The sequence below is a fragment of the Haliotis rufescens genome, unplaced genomic scaffold (assembly GCF_023055435.1).
Source record: "Haliotis rufescens isolate VD_foot unplaced genomic scaffold, xgHalRufe1.0.p SCAF_1, whole genome shotgun sequence".
Lineage (NCBI taxonomy): Eukaryota > Metazoa > Mollusca > Gastropoda > Lepetellida > Haliotidae > Haliotis > Haliotis rufescens.
The window spans coordinates 75800414-75822841 of record NW_025963779.1 but is presented as its reverse complement, the minus strand read 5'-3'; the positions used below and the strand labels follow the sequence as shown (position 1 = coordinate 75822841).

Below are 22428 nucleotides of genomic sequence, written 5' to 3'. Positions count from 1 at the left end.
AGACATTTCATGGCATCCAGTGTACTGGACTGCCCCATATGTAAAACTACTCAATAGGGCTCAGTGTATGAAAAGGGGGTGACACCCTCAATGTAGACAACACATCACAACACACTCCCTTTACCCCCCTCTATATCTGCCTATCTAGCCAGAAAAAGTTAAAGACTTTATCTCCGATGTCTGGTGCCCTTTACCAGAATAGGTCTGGACGCTGTTTTATCAGAGTCCTGTTTGAAACCTCTCAACATTTTACTCAAGTCCTGTTTGAAACCTGTAGACATTGTAGTCAGATCCTGATTGAATCCTCTAGACATTGTAGTCAGAGTCCTGTTTGAAACCTCTCAACATTTTACTCAAGTCCTGTAACACTGTAATCAGATCCTGTTTGAAACCCCTAGATATTGTAATTGGAGTTCTGTTTGAAATTTCTAGACATTGTAATCAGACTAATGTTAGAAATCCCCTCTCGTCGCATGTAATGTTTTGTCACGCCTCCATCAAGTTATCCCATATGTCAAACACCACAACAAAAACTTGAAAAGCAAGATATTACCATTAGATATGAGTGTTTGTTTACACTTTAGTGAACTCAGTTAACCCATATACAAATCTTAATTCCTTTTTTTATGGGCAGGATTGACTGAAGTTCACATTCAAAGAAATTTGCATGTAAATTTAGTTGATAATGTAAGAATTCAAGGTAACAGTTTTGAAAACTGACTATTGAATTTTAAACTTCATTTTTTCATGGAAAATATATTCTTCAAATATAAGTTGAAACTATCACAAATAGAGTGTCTAGAAATAAACAAACTAGTAATCAAACAATTTGTTTTCTTCAAACAATCTTTTCTCCTTCTGCAGACTGGCAGACTCATCCATAAAACAAAAGAAATGTAAAACAGGTGGCCTTGGGTTAATAACTTGCAAGTGAGACAGTCTTGTGGACATTACGCAAGCAGTTGCAGTTAGATGATGTCGGTAATGATAGTCAAGGATGCGATGTTTATGGATGTGTCAGGAATGTCTGACTGTTCTTTCAGGGCTGTGTGAAGGTCTGGGATATCAGTCAACCAGGGAACAAGTCTCCTGTCTCCCAGCTCGACTGTTTGGTGAGTTCTACAAACTTCTCTTTGATAAATAATGATACATGTCAAAGATTGAGCCATATCAAATGTTTGGTAGTTCTACAAAATACTCTTTGATAAGTAATGATACGTGTCTAAGATTGAACCTTATCAAATGTTGTGGAACTTCCATATTTTATCCATATGATGCCTTTTTTTCCAGCAAAGAGATAACTACATTAGATCTATCAAGTTATTGCAAGATGGCCGCACACTGATAGTGGGAGGCGAGGCCAGCACGTTATCAATATGGGATCTGGCAGCAGTGAGTAGAGTCATGCTTCTGAAACCTGGAACACATGTATGCGATTATTTCCTGTTGAAAACAGATGGAATTAAGGAAAGGTTTATATAATGGCATTATATTAGATATGTGTATAGACACAGGGGGAAGAAAGAATATTCCTGCAGCTTTCAGATATGCTTGTAATTATTCACATGGAAGTAGAGTATGTTTTCTTGTTGTATGATAAACAGATCTAGAAGGCAAATGTTTCATGTCAGGATATGTTTACAGCATGAGCGTGCATACATCTGATATTCCTCAAACAGGAGCAAGGGGGATATCATTGGGTGCAACATTTTTCATGGAACAGGAAGAATATGTAAACTTTGTTGTTGTACAAGCAATGAGGGTGAATATCACTTCCCTTTCTCAGATACATATGTAGCAAAAACTGTTATCCACCTCTTGGGTGTTCCATTAAGAGAACAATGCACTTGTTTCAATGTCATTCAAGACTTGACATGACAAAATATATTTTAGAATATTGATAGGTGTTATGAAATAGATTTTCATTTTTGGTGACTAATGTTTGTAGTCGACTCCGAGAATCAAGGCAGAATTGACATCAAGTGCCCCCGCATGTTATGCCCTTGCCATCAGTCCCGACAGCAAGGTCTGCTTCAGCTGTTGTAGTGATGGCAACATCGCGGTCTGGGATCTCCATAACCAGACACTGGTTAGGTGAGTCACAAACAAACACAGCCATAACCAGAAAGTGGTTAGGTTAGTCACAAACAAACACAGCCATAACCAGACACTGGTTAGGTGAGTCACAAACAAACACAGCCATAACCAGAAAGTGGTTAGGTTAGTCACAAACAAACACAGCCATAACCAGACACTGGTTAGGTAAGTCACAAACAAACACAGCCATAACCAGACACTGGTTAGGTAGGTCACAAACAAACACAGCCATAACCACACACTGGTTAGGTAGATCACACAGACAGTGGTTAGGTGAGTCACAAACAAACACAGCCATAACCAGACACTGGTTGGGTGAGTCACAAACAAACACAGCCATAACCAGAAAGTGGTTGGGTGAGTCACAAACAAACACAGCCATAACCAGAAAGTGGTTAGGTAAGTCACAAACAAACACAGCCATAACCACACACTGGTTAGGTAGGTCACAAACAAACACAGCCATAACCAGACACTGGTTGGGTGAGTCACAAACAAACACAGCCATACCCAGAAAGTGGTTGGGTGAGTCACAAACAAACACAGCCATAACCAGAAAGTGGTTAGGTAAGTCACAAACAAACACAGCCATAACCACACACTGGTTAGGTAGGTCACAAACAAACACAGCCATAACCACACACTGGTTAGGTAGGTCACAAACAAACACAGCCATAACCACACACTGGTTAGGTAGGTCACAAACAAACACAGCCATAACCACACACTGGTTAGGTAGGTCACAAACAAACACAGCCATAACCACACACTGGTTAGGTAGGTCACAAACAAACACAGCCATAACCACACACTGGTTAGGTGAGTCACAAACAAACACAACACACCTGCAGCTGGATGATAGTTAGTGGACCAGAAACAAACACATATAACCTGTAGCTAGTTAAGTGGGTCAGAACCAAACACACCTCCAGATTCTTGCTATGTGAGTCAGAAATGTTGATCTTCCTTTAGAATTATATATACAAAAACCTTGTTTACAATGAAAATGGTTGACAATAGTTTATGTGAACTTTGTAAATACGTGAATGACAGTTGTCATATTTAATGGGGATGTGAAGAAAAAAAAAAAAAATCGGTTGACCTTCAAACTTTCCTGAAGACATATATGACAGAAAGAATTAAATTTACAATATGCTTGATCTGGTTTGGATCTACTCATAAGAACCAATTAATAAATCAGATGATCATATCTGGGAAGAGATAGATATATATGTGTGGATTAAAGAAAGCAATCCACAAATAGACAACCATTTAAGAGATTTAAAGGATATCTTTTTCAGTGGAATAATACATAGCTTAACAAATCATAATGTAAACATTTTCAATGAAAATGATCATCTCTATTCATTGCACAATAGTACAATAGACCCAGAAACAAAATGAAAAATATTAATAAGTGTGTCGGAAACAAACACACCTTCAACCAAATTCTAATCAAGTAGGTCAGAATCAAACACATCCCTAAGGTGTGCTTTCATTAATTGAAGGTGGTGAATATATATGCATAAAATACGATCATAGTATCAACCATTAATTCATATTTTTATAGCATGTAATAATATATGTGAACAAAATTTCAGGCAATTCCAAGGACACACAGATGGCGCTAGTTGTATCGACATATCCACGGATGGAACGAAACTCTGGACAGGTGGTCTGGACAACACGGTCCGATCCTGGGACTTGAGGGAGGTCGGTACCACTTCTGTAATCCTGATACACATCTTATTATCCATCAACTGCCAAAAAGATATTATCATTCTGTGAAAGTCATTACAAACAATTAAGCAGTTGTTATCCATAAATGTTTCATGTTCTTCCAAACTCTAAATGTCTATCAAAGCAGTATCTTTCATAATGTGCCGTCTGTATGTGGATGAAAACTTGTGTCAAGTTCTGCAGCTATTTTTAAGTTGTGTGGATGTCGGTTGCTATTGTAAGTTTAGAGATGGACAGCAGTATCACACAACATTATTAATCAATACAATCATGTACAAGAGATCCCATGCTACAGATATGACTATTGACAATTTCATTTACAGGTTCAATTTCAGAATCTAATTTGGCAAGAATTAAGCATGTACATAAATTCATGGTTTACAGGCAGTCTAGAATAATCAGAAAACACGTTGTGGAACTATAAGTATCCAAATACATCAAATGATTGCCAAGTACACCTAGAAAAACTAATGGCAAGGTCACAGCTCAACATCAGAAACATAATCCACCTGCACACCTGTGACTGATGGTGGAAGATAGGTCAAGTAATTACATTTAGCTGGGTTAATGGTCTGACCCTGAGAGAAATCTGTGGAACACATTATGAATTTGTGGCCATATTAGTCGGATGATGTTAATGGATGTTAACATACCTAATCTATGTGTCCCCAGGGCCGGCAGTTACAGCAGCATGACTTCACGTCGCAGATCTTCTCCCTGGGGTACTGCCCTACAGGGGAGTGGCTTGCTGTTGGGTAGGTATTTGATGAATAAATAAAGGACCAGTTGTGAATTATTTTTTTTGTTGGTATATATTTCTTAAGGTGTTCAGAAATAATCAATATTGTTATAAAAGTCCATATATTGTTGGTTGCAGTCAGTATATATGAGTTTTTAATAAAATTCAAACTTAAAATACAGAAATCAACCTGACACCCATTGAGACCCTACCCCTTGAACACCACTAAGACCTATCCCTTGAACACCACTGAGACCTATTCATTGAACACCCCTGAGACCTATTCATTGAACACCCCTGAGACCTATTCATTGAACACCCCTGAGACCCTATCCTTTGACCACCACTGAGATCTATCCCTTGAACACAACCACTGAGATCTATCCATGAAACAGCCCTGGGACCCTATCCCTTGAACATCCCTGATTCCAATCCATTGAACACCACTGATGCCCTATCCCTTGAACACCACTGAGATCTATCCATGAAACAGCCCTGAGACCCTATTCCTTGAACATCCCTGATTTCAATCCATTGAACACCACTGATACCCTATCCCTTGAACACCACTGAGACCCTATCTACCCTCAACACCTCACTGAGACCCAATCCTTCCCTCAACACCCCACTGAGTCCCGATCCTTCTTTCAACAGCTCACTGAGACCCAATCCTTATTTCAACACCTCACTGAGACCCAATACTTCTTTCAACACCTCACTCAGACCCAATCCTTCTCCCAACACCTCACTCAGACCCAATCCTTCTCTCAGCACCTCACTGAGACCCAATCCTTCTTTCAACACCTCACTCAGACCCAATCCTTCTTTCAACACCTCACTCAGACCCAATCCATCTCTCAACACCTCACTCAGACCCAATCCTTCCTTCAACACCTCACTGAGACCTGATCCTTCTTTCAACACATCACTCAGACTCAATCCTTCTCTCAACACCTCACTGAGACCCAATCCTTCTTTCAACACCTCACTCAGACTCAATCCTTCTTTCAACACCTTACTCAGACCCAATTCTTCTTTCAACACCTCACTGAGACCCAATCCTTCTCTCAACACCTCACTGAGACCCGATCCCTCCTTAACACCTCACTGAGACCCAATCCTTCTTTCAACACCTCACTGAGACCCAATCATTCTCTCATCACCTCACTGAGACCCAATCCTTCTTTCAACACCTCACTGAGACCCGATCATTCTCTCATCACCTCACTCAGACCCAATCCTTCTCCCAACACCTCACCCAGACCCAATCATTCTCTCATCACCTCACTCAGACCCAATCCTTCTCCCAACACCTCACCCAGACCCAATCATTCTCTCATCACCTCACTCAGACCCAATCCTTCTTTCAACACCTCACTCAGACCCGATCATTCTCTCATCACCTCACTCAGACCCAATCCTTCTCCCAACACCTCACTCAGACCCAATCATTCTCTCATCACCTCACTCAGACCCAATCCTTCTTTCAACACCTCACTGAGACCCGATCATTCTCTCATCACCTCACTTAGACCCATTCCTTCTCCCAACACCTCACTCAGACCCGATCATTCTCTCATCACCTCTCTTAGACCCAATACTTCTCCCAACACCTCACTCAGACCCAATCATTCTCTCATCACCTCACTCAGACCCAATCCTTCTTTCAACACCTCACTGAAACCCAATCCCTCCTTAACACCTCACTTAGACCCAGTCCTTCTCTCATCACCTCACTGAAACATCAGCCTGACCCTATTCACCTGAAACTATAACCATGCCGCCTTCTCCTCTGACCCCGGAATATGACCCTAACTTCAGACCATACGTATCCCAACTCCTTCAACTATTCCACTGCCCGGATCAAAAACCATCACATTACTTAACCAGCACCCAATCAATTAATGTGAAAGTAGGACAGTCATGGCACTAAAGTCCTTCAAAGAAAGTGACCCAAGTCTCGCTGCAAAGGTCACTCCCTACACATTCTTCCCACAACACTTCCTAACCCTAACCCCAAACTAAACCCCTGAATCATAGCTCTCCCTGCACTTACTGTTCCTAACCCAAGCTGACATTTGTGTTGCAAAGACCTCTTATCTTCCTTAGTTTGTGATTTGTACTGAATTTCCTTATTGATTTTATTAAATCCCATTAACTTGCCAGCATGGAGAGCAGCAACGTGGAGGTGCTCCATCAGTCCAAGCCAGACAAGTACCAGCTTCATCTCCACGAGAGCTGTGTCCTCTCTCTCAAGTTTGCTTACTGTGGCAAGTGGTTCGTTAGCACGGGTAAAGACAATCTCCTCAACGCATGGAGAACGCCATATGGAGCAAGTATTTTCCAGGTATGTGTCAGAGTGCAGTAAGTATGCATATAATGGCAACTTAATATTACTTACTTTTATCAACAGAAATACCACACACATGTATGCCAGCACACGATCATGCTAACACTTACTATCATTACACTACAACAAGAACATTTCACATATACATCCATCATCACATCATCACATTCATCATCACATCATCACGACAAATCTTTAGTTTTTATGACAGTCAATACTTTGGATAATATTGGCACATATTGTTTTGTTTTTTTGAGTATTTAATGTATTGATCATTACTGTCCTGATGAGTATAGGGACACGAACTGTGGGTACTCATATCAACATTTAAGTGCTCCCTCATCGATATTATCACAATATGTAGGCCCTCTGTGGTCTGTATCTCAAAATAAACTGTTTTTACAGGGTTTCATTTCATTTGTTTAGGTCAGAGTTTCATTTCATTTGTTTAGGTCTGAGTTTCATTTCATGTGTTTAAGTCAGGGTTTCATTTCATATGTTAAAGACAGGGTTTCATTTCATGTGTTTAGGTCAGGGTCTCATTTCATGTGTTTAAGTTGGGGTTTCATTTCATATGTTGAAGACAGGGTTTCATTTCATGTGTTTATGTCGGGGTTTCATTTCATATGTTAGAGACAGGGTTTCATTTCATGTGTTTAGGTCAGGGTTTCATTTCATATGTTTAGGTCAGGGTCTCATTTCATGTGTTTAGGTCGGGGTTTTATTTAATATGTTAAAGACAGGGTTTCATTTCATGTGTTTAGGTCAGGGTTTCATTTCATGTGTTTAGGTCAGGGTCTCATTTCATGTGTTTAAGCCAGTCTTTCATTTGGTGTGTTTAAGTCGGGGTTTCATTTCATGTGTTTTAGTCAAGGTTTCATTTCATGTATTTAGGTCAGAGTTTCATTTCATGCTTTTTAATCAAGGTTCACATTATGTGTGTCAATCAATTCTTTTTATGGGTTTAGATCAGTGTTATATTTCATACGTGTAAGAAAGGTTTCATTTGGTATATATGAAGGAAGGATTATGTATTTTGTTATTATATAAAATATGTATTGCACTCTTGTTTCAGTCCAAGGAGTCTTCCTCTGTGTTGAGTTGTGACATATCAGCTGATGACAAGTACATCGTTACTGGCTCCGGTGACAAGAAAGCCACGCTATATGAAGTCATATTCTGATTGGATGAAGTTAAACCAACATGTGTGGACTCCATGGCAGTTTCCTACCTGGCTAAAACACCTACTTGTTGCAGCAACTGGCACAGCGTCAAGAAGCATCAGGACGAGGAGGAGGAGCAGCTTGTACGATGTTGTGATTGTGGATACAAGTGTTTTAAGTGCTACGTATACAGTGAACTGAAGAACATGCTGATGAGGTCTGGAACACGAAGACTTGATCAGATATTGACATGCTCCAAGACCGCATGTTTCAAACAGTGTTACGTGTGTGTGAGTTGTATATGTATATAAATGATTTATTTTGCACTGTCATCAAATATTTCTATTGGCGGCTTGATACAGATTCTTCGAAACATCCTTGCCATTCCATGGAAACCTACAAGACATGTACAAGCCAAACCATGGAAATATACATGGTGTGTACAAGAAAAGCAATGGAAACATATAAGGCATGTATAAGCCAAAACATGGGAATATACAACATATGTTCAAGGCATGGCCAAGCCATGGAAATATTCAAGGCATGTAGAAGCCAAGCCATGGAAATATTCAAGGCATGTACAAGCCAAACCATGGAAATATACAAGGCATGTATGAGTCTCTCATGAAATACAAGGCTAGTCATGAAATGATACAAGGCACGTACAAGGAAATATACAAGGGTACAAACAAGCTTTGACATTGAAATATTCAAGAGCATGTACTTGATATGCTGTCAAAAGGTACACGAGCATGCATGAGCCATGCACAAGGGATAGTCTATGTGGAATCCAACATTATGCCGAGTAGGCAGACAATGCTGCATGTCAAAATACAAGGACATGTTCACGTGTCATTTTAGTAGACTTCTGTGTGTCTCACTTACATAAATATTGTCATCTATTTCAGTCTATTGACATTGTGAAATGTACATCTCTGTATATAGTGACAAGTGATTGATTCAGCCTCACAGCATTTCAGTGTTTCATCATAGTATATAAATATATATATATATATGTGTGTGTGTGTGACTGTGTTTAACACAGGAATCTACAGTCATCCTGTTTTAAAAAAAATGTGTCATGTGTTCAATGGACGAAGTTTGTTTATTTTGATGTTCATGTTGGACATGTGATGACATTGACATGTTGTCTTGTGCTTAGTGGACTTTTCTCTACTGTACATGATTGTCTGTAATCAGCCTCTGTGGAGCCTCTTCAGTGTGGAAGGTGTCAGTAATCTACTGGGCATGACTTAGGAAATGGAGATTCTGGAGAACACCTCCTTCACTTGGAACAAAGGATATCGACATTATATATTTTTCAACAGTGTGAACCAGAAAACCATGTTCCCTTCAAATCTTTGAAGAATATACCAACATTCTCGCACCTCAAAGCTTTGGCTTTACCATGAAGGTTAGCACAAATGGACTTCTCAAATGGACCTGTAGATTGACATGTTTCAACCATATGGACTTAAAGATTGACATGTTTCAACCATATGGACTTCTCCATGGACGTAAAGATTGACATGTTTCAACCATATGGACTTCTCCATGGACGTAAAGATTGACATGTTTCAACCATATGGACTTCTCCATGGACTTAAAGATTGACATGTTTCAACCAAATGGACTTCTCAAATGGACCTATAGATTGACATGTTTCAACCATATGGACTTCTCCATGGATGTAAAGATTGACATGTTTCAACCATATGGACTTCTCCATGGACGTAAAGATTGACATGTTTCAACCATATGGACGTCTCCATGGACGTAAAGATTGACATGTTTCAACCATATGGACGTAAAGATTGACATGTTTCAACCATATGGACTTCTCCATGGACGTAAAGATTGACATGTTTCAACCATATGGACTTCTCAAATGGACCTGTAGATTGACATGTTTCAACCATATGGACTTCTCAAATGGACTTGTAGATTGACATGTTTCAACCATATGGACTTCTCCATGGACGTAAAGATTGACATGTTTCAACCATATGGACTTCTCCATGGACGTAAAGATTGACATGTTTAAAAAATGTTAGACCCTGCCATCCTCAGTTTCAGATGTAGATGTTGCCATGTTTCTTTGAAACATTCATGGTCTAAATGAAGAAGAAGCACCAGTTAAATATGGACATAGTCATGAAGCATGTAGACCCTCTTGACAAACCTGGGTCATTGAGAAGTGAACATTGCCCGAATATGGACAAATGGGAAGTGCTGAATTTGGATGAACAGGAAGTGCCACGGTTGGACTGGTACATATTGCCATTCTTCAAGAGTTTCATGGAACTTACCATTATGTATATAGTCTTCAGCTATATGTCATGCTAATCAGCTATCAGTTGCATTACAGTGATCTCATAGATTTGACCAATCTTATTCATGCTCAGGACATGCTTCATTTTGTTAACATATATGCTTGAGAACTGCCATCAATGTGAAAGTAAGCTAACCACAGAGAACCCGAGCAGGTCTTGTATGTCTTGATAGTGAAAGTGCCACATGGAATGACATAATGAAAGGTTTACATTCAGATTTGTATTTGAATCTGTACCTGAGCCTGAGAGGACAATTTGTTTGACATTGTATGAGGGGGAAGAGTAATATATGTTGAACCAGAAAGAGCATCAGCAGAACAGATATTGACAGTGTCACTGTTGAAAACATGGGTTTTAGGAATCTGGAATCTATTTCGGCAGATAATCGAGATGGATAAAGAAGGTTATTCTTCAGCACTGACATTTTATTTATATTGAGAAAGAAATGTAATGATGAAACGTAAGGTAAACCAACGCTGGATGTAACAACAAGTTCACTAATAAGTTTGGAGGTATGATATTTAAACATAAGTCATGCACGATTATTGTTCATGGCAGTAACATGTTTTGAAATAGCAAAAATAATCCCAGTTGAATTCCATAGAAAGAGATATTATTTACAAAAAGGGGGATCATATAGAAAATACTTTTATGTTTCAAATTCTTACATGTAATCAAGATAGTTCTGGATATTAAATTCTGTTATCTTATGACTGTTTCCATGGCAACACAAATGTAACAAATATGAGTTGTATCAATGGTAGTGTTTATGATCAATATCAGTCACATTTCAAAATATTAAGAAACGGAAAAAAAAATTGTTTAAATCTGTTTGAGATTGTGAATTGTTTATATTTATTTCAGTGGCCATTGGTACACAGACTTCTGTAGTGCCAGGAGATGTTGTGAAATGTTGAAATATTCATTTCTGTGGTTATCAGTGTGTTTGTTAAGCCAAATATACATTTAGTGTATTAAACTGTGTTATATGAATGAGAGTGGAAGCATTGTTCCGTGTTGTGATTGGGATGACTGAATGTTTCATACCTGTCATTTTCTCATCAAGTTTTAACAGATACTAACTACAGAATTTTTAATATCTGTATGTCAGATTGAATATATTTGATGTTACTTGAGTAGTACTTTAGTCTGAAATATTTACAATGTATATGAATTAGATCATTGCTATGGGCTTGTTTTTCATTTTTGAAGTTTCAAATTACCTAAAGTTTTAAAAGTGGGGTTGGTTGTCAATTAAAAGTGGAACTCATTTGCCAAAATATCACCTGTACATTGTTAACAAGTTGAATATGTAATGGGTTTTTGAATTGGACTTTTGAAGTTTTAAAAATTAAGTCATTTTCTGCAATATGAAATGACGATGTTTTAGGTGATGTGAACCACAAGAATGAAAAGAAAACAATGCGTTTGGATAAGATGGGAGACTACTGCCAATATCCTTAGTAAGGACATGTTACACATGTGTTATAGTATTTTATCAGTCTTAAAAGTAAACAAGTAGTTTTCTCTAGGTGTGGTAACTTCAATAGCTGTGGTAACTTCAATGTCATATAACTTCTCCTGTTCATTTACATCCAAATTTCTGAAGAATTATTTTAACGTGTTCAACAATAAATCGACCATCAATTTTTTCCAGTTCCCTTTTGAGTTGAATATGGTGTTATTGATCCAGTGAACTGTCTATCTTTATACTGTTTCCGATGTAGACATTAACATGTTTGATAGCTTGCTGGAACTAACTGCATTCATTGTAAGGGAGTCATTGCAATGAACACTATTCTGTTATTAACAACCTGGTGTCGTGAACTGACATTGATAGTCCCCTCGTGCATCACTGACTCTGGTGCAATCTACACCGCAGTGCTGGTAATGAACATCAGTAGATATGCAAGGTTCTATTAGGCTTACAGTGGCCATCATTGAGGCTTGCAGTGAACCAAGAAGTACTATTAATTGTCTTCTTACAACTCTCACATTTACTTTCCCTTCCGCAACTGGTCATGGTAGCTTGCTTTTCAAAAGAGACAAATCTAGCAGGAATTGTATGGTCCCAAATGACAACTACGCATGAATAGTCCCAAGATAAATTGTCTCAAGGACATATGAGCAGGGAGAGTCCCAAGCTGGGTTGTCATGAGGGACAGATAACTTTCAGCTCTGATCAAACTTATTGACTGTCAGCTTTGTGGTGAGAGTGTGTACACCCCATTGGCCACTTTTGTTCAGACCCATTTTGAACTTAATGGCACCAACCCACTAACCTCTATATTTCAGTTGTCATGCAATGACATTAACTGAATTACCATCACTCAGTTATGCAGCAGCATCTTCTATTCAAGTGATGCATCCACTTTGGAACACGTAATCGTGTGATATGACAAGAGAAATTAGTGGCTCCATACTTGACTACTTTCGCTAAACATTAAGTTACGACACTGTATCATATTGTTTCTGATAAAGTCTTTGAGCATACTGAAAATCGTACTGTTGAGGAACATGACCTTCGAGCATAATACTGGTGTTAGCATCGTCACAGTCTGTGAGGCAGACATGTTTTGTTGGCACATAAAGAAATAAAAAAAATATTTAAAAACTGAAAATTGTGTTGTTGCTGTTTGCTTAGAATTAACCCAACATGTTTCAAATTATTTTATTTTGAAAATAGTCATTCTTTTTTGTACAAAATAGCTGTCATAGTTGTCCCAACGTCCTAAATGAAATGAAGTTTATATACTTGGCATCAGAACTATAAGGTTATCAGAACATATAGGTCAAGATAAAATTGTCTGGTTGACATGGAAACATGATACATTATATTGTAGTGGTCCCAGCGATGCGGTCACGCCCACACATGCCAAACGTATACACACTGAAGGCAACCATGACCTATAAATTGAAAAAAAGCTTCATGCGAATATCAGTATTCCCCAACTTTTTCATTTACTGGACTAATTAATAGTAAATTATTTTAACTGTCGGGCCAAAAAAGTGTATGTACACTTGAAAATTGGAATTGACCAAAAATTGCCAACGTTATGAAAACGTTACAGGGCTGAAAACGGTTTGAAAACACTGCAAACTTAAGGTCCAAAACACATTTATGATACTCGTATCAAATACACCAGCGTCGAATAACCATAGCCATCATGAAACATGGGTGAATACTTTCTTTTGTCCGGTAGTATAGTTGAAGTTGTTACCTCGCCGCATATATTTTAGTAGGTTCCTGGTCAATGGACACATGACGTCTTTGCCTGGAAGGCCACCAACGCATTTTAATGCACTTCCGATTTGTTGAATAATTTCTATGAGTTCGATACAGCAATCAATCAAACGGAGACATGTTAGTTCCTCATCACCTTAAGGAAATTAGCTTTTGGGGGAAAAGGCACCACCAATCAATCCATCGAAGTTAAAAGTAAAAAAAATAGTTTTCTTACAACTTTACCGCAATATTATAACGTGAATCGTTTTACTGGCCATATACGCCATTAAAACTCCTGTTTCAACAGGAGCAAGAAAGCAAACAGACAAGTCATTTTCGTGTAAGCGTTATTGACACTGGACCCAACTGACGAGAAGTCATCCCCATCTCTCAATATCTAGCCAAGTTTCTAGTACTTTCCTTAACCTTTAACTCACTTCCAGTTTATGCCAACAAAGACAGCATCAGAATGCAACACGCTCCTTCTGAACCAAGTACTTCCATTTTGACCGCCGTGATAATTGCGTCGTATTTGAGGTTTAATATTGACACAGCACGAGAAGCGACCCCGGAGTGTTGTGAATGCAAAGCTCGGGCGTTTATTGCTAACAATGCTCTTTCTCTCTACACTGACAAACTTATCGTAAGTTATTGACATTTCCAATCAATATGAACGCGTTATTGGAGAAATGAAATACCCAACACGGAAATGTTAGGTGTGCGTACCGGAGCTCTTGTCACGCCCATGGTTGTATTACTTATGCGTGTCTTGACGTGACTTTATTGCAAGCGTTGCTGTCAAATCGCCACATTGCTAAACCTTGACTCATCAACATAGCAGTGGCAAGGCGACTACCTACACTAAGCTTTGTTAGAAGATCATTTAAAGATGGTGTTTACTTTGCATCGGTTTAATGTTATTACTTTACCCTGGGTCTATATAGGTACTTAACCCCAGTTTGCAGGGGACGCCCTTGTGCAGGTTATTAGTTCTATTATTGGGATATACTTAAGTGGTGTTTCATGGCGTGTGCTACGAGGCGGTTGAGTACTGAATGGTTACAGAAGATAGGATAACTTACTTACATAAAGCAATCAACAACACTCTTAAAATATACCCTTAAGCAGTGTTAAAACTCGGTTGTGAACGTGCGTTTTTCTTTGTTGCTTTTTAAAGAGCTTCTTTTTTGGTGTTTCAAGCATTGAAATCTTTTCCTTGTTTGTTATCTGGAACACTGATTACCAACAGGCCATAGGGAAGATATTAAATGTTTCCTTTGAAAAGTCATTATATCTAATAAATATATCAGAATATGAACAATAACATATAATAACGTTTTTTACTGCTATGGGGGCGAGGGGGAAGCCCAGTGATTAAAGCGTTGGTTCTTCACGCCGAAGACCCGGGTTCGATTCCCCACATGGGTACAATGTGTGAAGCCCATTTCCGGTGTCCTCCGGCGTGATATTGCTGGAATCTTGCTGAAAGCGGCGTAAACTCATGCTCACTCACCCTGCTTTACTGCTGCGAAATAGGTATACACAAGTTAAACCATCCCGAAAAATATACAAAAAATACGCCTCGGAACGTATTTTGTCCATGGTTGTACCACTTTCTTTATGACAAAATAATATTGTTATCAAAACAACCCGATCACGATTATTACCGGATGGCAAGTGGCTGGCTTCTCTGATTATCTTCACCCAAACCCGGTCTGGTTCCTAGGATCAAAGGGGGGCACGGTTGGCCCAGTCGTCTAAGGCGCCGCGATTCGCTTGCAGAGTTGTGTCCCTTGGGCACGCCAGAAATCTATGATTGTGGGTTCCAATTCCGGTTCGCCCTGATTATGTTTCTATCTTTGTCAGCACCATACCCGTGCTCGTGGGTTTCACCGAATTGGTAAACGTCTGAGACCTGCATCATTTCGGGCTTTCCTCCCACATTAAGCTAACACGCCGTGATATAACTGGAATACTGTTAAAAGCGGCGTAAAACCCCTCTCACTCACTCATACTCATAACATCATCCTGGGTAGTGTGACATTATTTTTGCTTCAGTTGTTTCGTGTGGAGAAGCAAAACATGTACCGTATTTTCTTGAGTATAGTGCGCACTTTTCCCCAAAAAAACACATTCGTTGTATATCTGGATTTATGTTTGTAACATATTTCATAATTTAATTTTATTCAAAATTCCTTTTGATATTGTTTAAATTATTTTCGGCGAAATCGTGTGTGGTGCTACTGAACTTCTCCGCCGACAGCAGTTTTACTTGCTTCTTGTAACTTCAGTGGACGGACTTCAGTGAAAAAGAGGGGACAAGTAAGTTACACTTAAAGAGGAACACACAACACGTGGCGACATAAGGGATCACTTTTTGTTATTGTGGTCATGGAGCCTGGATTTGTGTCACACAACATGTGAGGACTATAAGGGATCACTTTTTGGTTATTGCGGGTCATGGAGCCTGGATTTGTGTCACACAACGTGTGGCGACATAAGGGATCACTTTTTGGTTATTGTGGTCATGGAGCCTGGATTTGTGTCACACAACACGTGGCAACTATAAGGGATCACTTTTTGGTTATTGTGGTCATGGAGCCTGGATTTGTGTCACACAACACGTGGCGACATAAAGGATCACTTACTTGTTATTGTGGTCATGGAGCCTGGATTTGGGTCACACAACATGTGGGACTATAAGGGATCACGTTTTTGTTATTGTGCTCAGGGAGCCTGGATTTGTGTCACACAACATGTGGCGATATAAGGGATCACTTTTTGGTTATTTTGGTCATGGAGCCTGGATTTGTGTCACACAACACGTGGCGACATAAAGGATCACTTACTTGTTATTGTGGTCATGGAGCCTGAATTTGTGTCACACAACATGTGGCGACTATACGGGATCACTTTTTGTTATTGTGGTCATGGAGCCTGGATTTGTGTCACACAACATGTGGGACTATAAGGGATCACTTTTTGGTTATTGTGGTCATGGAGCCTGGATTTGTGTCACACAACATGTGGCGACATAAGGGATCACTTTTTGGTTATTTTGGTCATGGAGCCTGGATTTGTGTCACACAACACACGGCGACATAAAGGATCACTTACTTGTTATTGTGGTCATGGAGCCTGGATTTGGGTCACACAACATGTGGGACTATAAGGGATCACGTTTTTGTTATTGTGCTCAGGGAGCCTGGATTTGTGTCACACAAAATGTGGCGACTATAAGGGATCACTTACTTGTTTTTGTGGTCAGGGAGCCTGGATTTGTGTCACATTAAACTGCCATACATACACATGTACATGGAATAAATGCTTATTTATGAGATTAAGGATGAAGGTTGAGAAATGGCCTCATTTAGTAAAGTTACCGAACTATATTTGTATTTTTACTATTTTTACCAAATCTCACGAAAAAGCGAGAGCGGACTGTATGGAATCTGTTTGGTTGGATAATCAAGACATGTTATAATTCACTGGCGTTGAGGTTGTATATATGTTATTGTTTACAATAGTATAGTAAGGTGAGGTGAAAAGTGTCAGCAGTTTTGAGAAGGTTGCTGTGCTTAGATGCAAATGTGAAACTTCCGGAATATCGTCGACTGTGATAGACAGTTATAGAAACATGTAGAATATTCTATGTTGTGATGGCACTGTGTGGAAATTTCAGTGTATTTTCTTGTTGAACAATTGCATTGTTTTTGGACAGTGATTGGTTGTCGGAAATGTAGTACTGTTTAATGTCAGCAGTTTTGAGGAGGTTGCTGTGCTTAGATGTGAAACTTCGGAATATCGTGGACTGTGATAGACAGTTATAGAAACATGTAGAATATTCTATGTTGTGATGGCACTGTGTGGAAATTTCCAGTAGCTAGTTGGACTGTATATTAGGGGATATCTCTATCTCTCACACATTTGCCCACTGTCGCTTTTGGGTGAAAATATTATTATCACTGACTATTGCTATCACCACTGTATTTTTGTATTTGATACTGACCGCTAACATCATATTATATATTGCCATAGAATATTGTTCTACCAAGTTAATTTTGTAACACAATTGTTAATTGTATACCATTTGTTGGTTGTTTGTTGGTTTCACAATAAGCATTTTTACGTACAGATTTCTGGGTTAACATATTAGTTCAATTTGGGAATCATAACGTTACAGTGTGTTAGCTTGCACTTATCCGGACTAATGATGGTTTTATAGTGCTAGGGTCCTGAGATACCATGCCGCAGTTTAACATGGGCACCCTGGCCCTCGGACACACAGTATACCGAATCCTTGTTTTGTCACTTCATTAAATGTCTTGAATGGCTTTTCAACTGAGATTTTCAACTTTCAACTGTATTTCCGTTAAACACTATTTAATGAGTTAATGTTAAAAAAGCTCAAAGAGACAATTTACTAAATAAACTGCCGGCAAGAGGAAGTATACACCCACCCATGTTTGGTGGTGGCTAGAAATGAAACAAACAAGAAATAGTTATTTGATGGAGATGTATTTGACAGGGGTATCATGGTTGTGGTTTGGACCTTAAGTTTGCAGTGTTTCCGCCACTGTGTGCAGCCTAGTAACGTTTGGATAACGTTTGTAAGTTTTCGTATTTTTTTTTTTTGGCCGTCAGTTTGTCCCCCAAGTGTCTGGAATACGTTTTGAGACCCGTTGTACATATGAGCCCGACCCTTTCAGAAGCACGTACCTCTTTTCCATTTGAAACAACAAAATCGTGATTTTTTAAAATTCTAAATAACAAAAGATGGCATTAGAAAGTCGGTCAATCATGGAATTTCAGAATGAAAGGATAAAACCTATTTGTATCCCACATTTGGTTCAATCAACAAAGAAATCGGGCGGGTGGTAGTCTGACATGACTTTGGACACCCCTTTTCTCACATAACTACATAGTTTGGAACCTTTCATTAGTGTTCTAGATCGTTATAGTTCTGGACTAAATGCTAAAGTGGGCGTAAAACAATATTACATCGCTAAACCAGGTCGTGTAATCTTGACATGACGATGTTATTGAAATTAATTAACATATTGGAAATATATTGGAATGTCATCAGGGAAATATTGACATTTGAATTGAGGGCGTGAGACAGATCGGACAACACTTCAATGAACTGTCCAACATCTACTCCGCTACGGCAATATGTAAGGTGTATGTAAGATGAAAGGCCGTCCCTCTATCGCTGTGTACACTGACCCCCATCAGTAGTTCGGGACAATTTAAACACAATTATCCACACAAGTGACTTATCAGTTGCGGAATGCTAGGTAAAAGATTTGAGGAGACACGGGCGAGCTTGACCTTTGATGTAAAAAGGACGCAGTGTTTGTTGGGGCCTCCACAATGTCGCTTGTTATCGCAGGTAAACGATAAGAGGATTATCACAGATATTCGCCCTGCACTTGGTTACCTAACTGACAGCATCCATATCCCCCGGAGTTGTCTCCCTTGGATCATCAGTATCATCATCAGTATCATCATCAGTTTCATCATCATCATCATCATCATCATCATCATCATCATCATCAACAGCATCATCAACAGCAACACCCTACACGTCAGCAGCATCATCAGCATCAACAGCATCAACCTACACGTCATTATCATCATCATCATCATCATCAACAACAGCATCACCATACATGTCATCATCATCATCCTAAATGTTTTGTGGAATTAACAGGGAGACGCCAGTGGAGTAAAGGCACCATCATCATTCTCCTGCAGTTGTAGTTGAAGCAGCAGCAGCAGCAGCAGCAGCAGCAGCAGTATTAGATAAACCTGATGAGGACAACGATGTATTATTTTCACTGTGTCAAGTGAAGCCTTTTAGTGGCTTGACCAGACTGGTGGCTCGTGTCACCCATCAGTTGGTTTGCCGGACACGGTTACATTCAGACGGTCGTGATCTACCTGGAATATTGCCGAGAGCGGCGTAACGCAGCATGATATTGTTAAATATCAACTTTCAAATGAAAGTTTTTCATACACCTATGTATCAAAAGGGAGAAGTATTAAATCAACTATATCACCAAAAAACATCTAAATATAACTGTGAGGTGATGTGAAATGGGTTTAACGTTTCAAGATCATTCCACTTTTATACCGACGTTTGTGTATGGTTGCTTGTACTTGTCCATTTTTTTGTGCTAGCCCACTGAGATCCCATGCCGCAATTTAACATGAATACCTCACTCAGACACAGTATACCCCCTTTAATGCCGAGCGCCAGACTGGGTAACAACAAGTACCATCTTTTAACGTCTTTCGGTATGACACTGCCGGGAATCGAACCCCGGACCTTCCGCTCTCCGGACAGACGCTCTACCACAAGACCACGGAGAGGTCCATAAATACTTCTGCAGTACTGAATACTAGTACTGAGATGCACTGATACTGTATTTATGGCATGGCGTGATTGCTTGGCACACGCTACTGTAAAAGGTTTTTACATTTACAACCACTTCATACACTTGAAAGAATGCTAGTTTCAACACATTCAGCCATTGACTTACATGGTCGTGTGTCCGTACACCTCATCGTCTTATTACACCGTCATCCATGAGGTACGGCCGAAAATTTCGGCGTGGCTGAGATAGGTACAATGTATGAAACCTTTATTTGGTTTCCCTCGCCGTGATATAGTGGAATATTGGTTATAGGAATCCAATTCTAATCATACACTCGATATACATACACTTTTTCCTATCAGTAACACCTCCCCTTTACAGCTGGGGGCTGTGACGTAGCCTAGTGGTTAAGGCGTTCGCTCGTCACGCCGAAAGCAACATGGGGACAAGGTGTGAAGCCTATTTTTGGTGTGCCCCGTCGCGATGAGTATACCATACTCACTCACTTTACGGCTGATTTGTTTATCACCCCCTTTGTCATTCTATGGAGCAATTATTGACAAGGGCTGATAAACATATCGCACTTGACGTTTTCTATGACTAATGTGTTCCCGTTATAAGTATTAATCATTAAACTGTTAAAGACGCACACGTCGGGTTGGAATATAAGTTTGCTAATGTGTTTTTGTACATTTACGCAAAAGATTGTTTCATGACGTTATTTCACGACGCGCGATCACAATCACACTCCTTATTGACGTAACTCATGACATTTCTAACAGACCTTTGACCTCTTTGCACTGATATTTTAATGCAAACCAACAGGTTTATATTAAAGTGTAAACGTTTTCAAAACTAATACATAGAATATAAGTTTGCTAATGTGTTTGTATACATTTACACAAAAGATTGTTTCATGACGTTATTTCACGACGCGCGATCACAATCACACTCCTTATTGACGCAACATTTCTAACAGACATTGACCTCTTTGCGCTGATATTTTAATGCAAACTGACAATTTTGCATTAAGTTGTAAACGTTTTCAAGACTAATCCAGTATTTCCTTTTCGCAATGATACGCTTGGTCAATGGTATTCACGGATAAAGATGCTAATGTCAAGGCTGCAAGTTAATGTGACGTACAAAGTGTTGCCATCGTCACGGATGATGTAAACGCCTTCACATACAAGCTCTTACCAGGTTATCCCTTTTCCACATCTTAGAAGACAGTTTAGCACTTTACTCTGCAAATTCTAGAAATTGAAAAAAACAACGTGTCAAATTGTTTTTCTCGGGTATTTCGGGTTTGGAGTGCCTCTGTCTCAATTGACAGCCGTAGTTTAACAAAGGTAAAGATTCCGTCACATTGCATGACTTATCCGCCCATTCCACAAACACGATTTGGTCAGCTGTCTGAAAATCCTGCATTTTAGCGTCAAAACACCATTTCTGCTGGAAATATCCGGCAAAATAACTGCAGAGGTCGCCACCTCTTGATACGTAAAACACTTCCCGTTTTTCTCTCTTATCCAAATACCTGTCAGTCAATAGAAATGTCTCTCAAATCTTTGAACACAGATCAGTAAGTTCTCGTTCAGGCGAGAAGAGACGAGTTTAGACCAGTTAAACAGAAGAGCCGAATCGAGTAAATAGTCTTTGTGTTGTCAGCAAAGACATTGGTAAATACAAATCTTTGAGTAAAGTTGTTTTCCCCAAGGACTAACTAGACGGCCAAACAGACATTTCGCCTTTTTAAATATTAGCAAGCGATGGAGACTCTGTTAGCTGTTTTCTTTGTATGGGGAACTCTCGTGGCATTCTGTCAGGTTTTTCCGTGAAAATATGGGGATGATGAACCTATCAATCCCACAAGCCTTAGCGCATTGTCAGTTGGGCGCCATCTTGGTAGAGTTTAAATGATTGGTAGTAAGCTCATTTATATCGAATTTGAACTGTTTCTCCCATTTTTGCGATGTTGATTTTCTCATTGTTAGGTGGTTTTTTGGAAGAGTGGAGAAACATACGTTTTTCCGTTAGCAAACATGGGTTTTGTGTCTATTTTGGGAAGGGAATACTTTATATGGCAACCCACCTACGTGAAACGTATGGCATGTTTACATAATGAGTGAAGCCAGATGAACGCTTTATGTATTATAAGTGTATTATACACTGGAACTCGGTAGTGTTAACGTGTTGTATCTGAAAGTCGAAGCGACCAAACAATGCATTAATCAGCGGAGACACCCGATTGTTCATTGGTCTGTTGTTAAAGACAATACAAATGGGTTGGACGCAACATCGGACGCCTTCGATCAGGTGTGGTCTAAATGTCATCTGGGAAGCCGCAGTTCGCTGTACCAGAATCCAATGGGTGTGGGTTCGAATCCCAGATTCTCT

General features: G+C 39.4%; 1 protein-coding gene across 4 annotated transcripts in view; it reads left to right on the top strand.

Moving 5' to 3' along the window:
• Positions 1–13043, top strand: part of LOC124146824 (transducin-like enhancer protein 1) — an 84524-nt gene extending 71481 nt beyond the window's left edge. For all 4 annotated transcript variants that reach the window (XM_046517300.2, XM_046517298.2, XM_046517297.2 and 1 more), the window contains exons 16-22: positions 1044–1112; positions 1291–1392; positions 1949–2094; positions 3699–3810; positions 4510–4592; positions 6743–6923; positions 8002–13043. In XM_046517300.2, coding sequence (XP_046373256.1) covers positions 1044–1112; positions 1291–1392; positions 1949–2094; positions 3699–3810; positions 4510–4592; positions 6743–6923; positions 8002–8109 — 801 coding nt within the window. In that variant the 3' untranslated portion in view covers positions 8110–13043. The remainder of the gene's footprint in view (positions 1–1043; positions 1113–1290; positions 1393–1948; positions 2095–3698; positions 3811–4509; positions 4593–6742; positions 6924–8001) is intronic.
• Positions 13044–22428: the final 9385 nt, after the last annotated feature.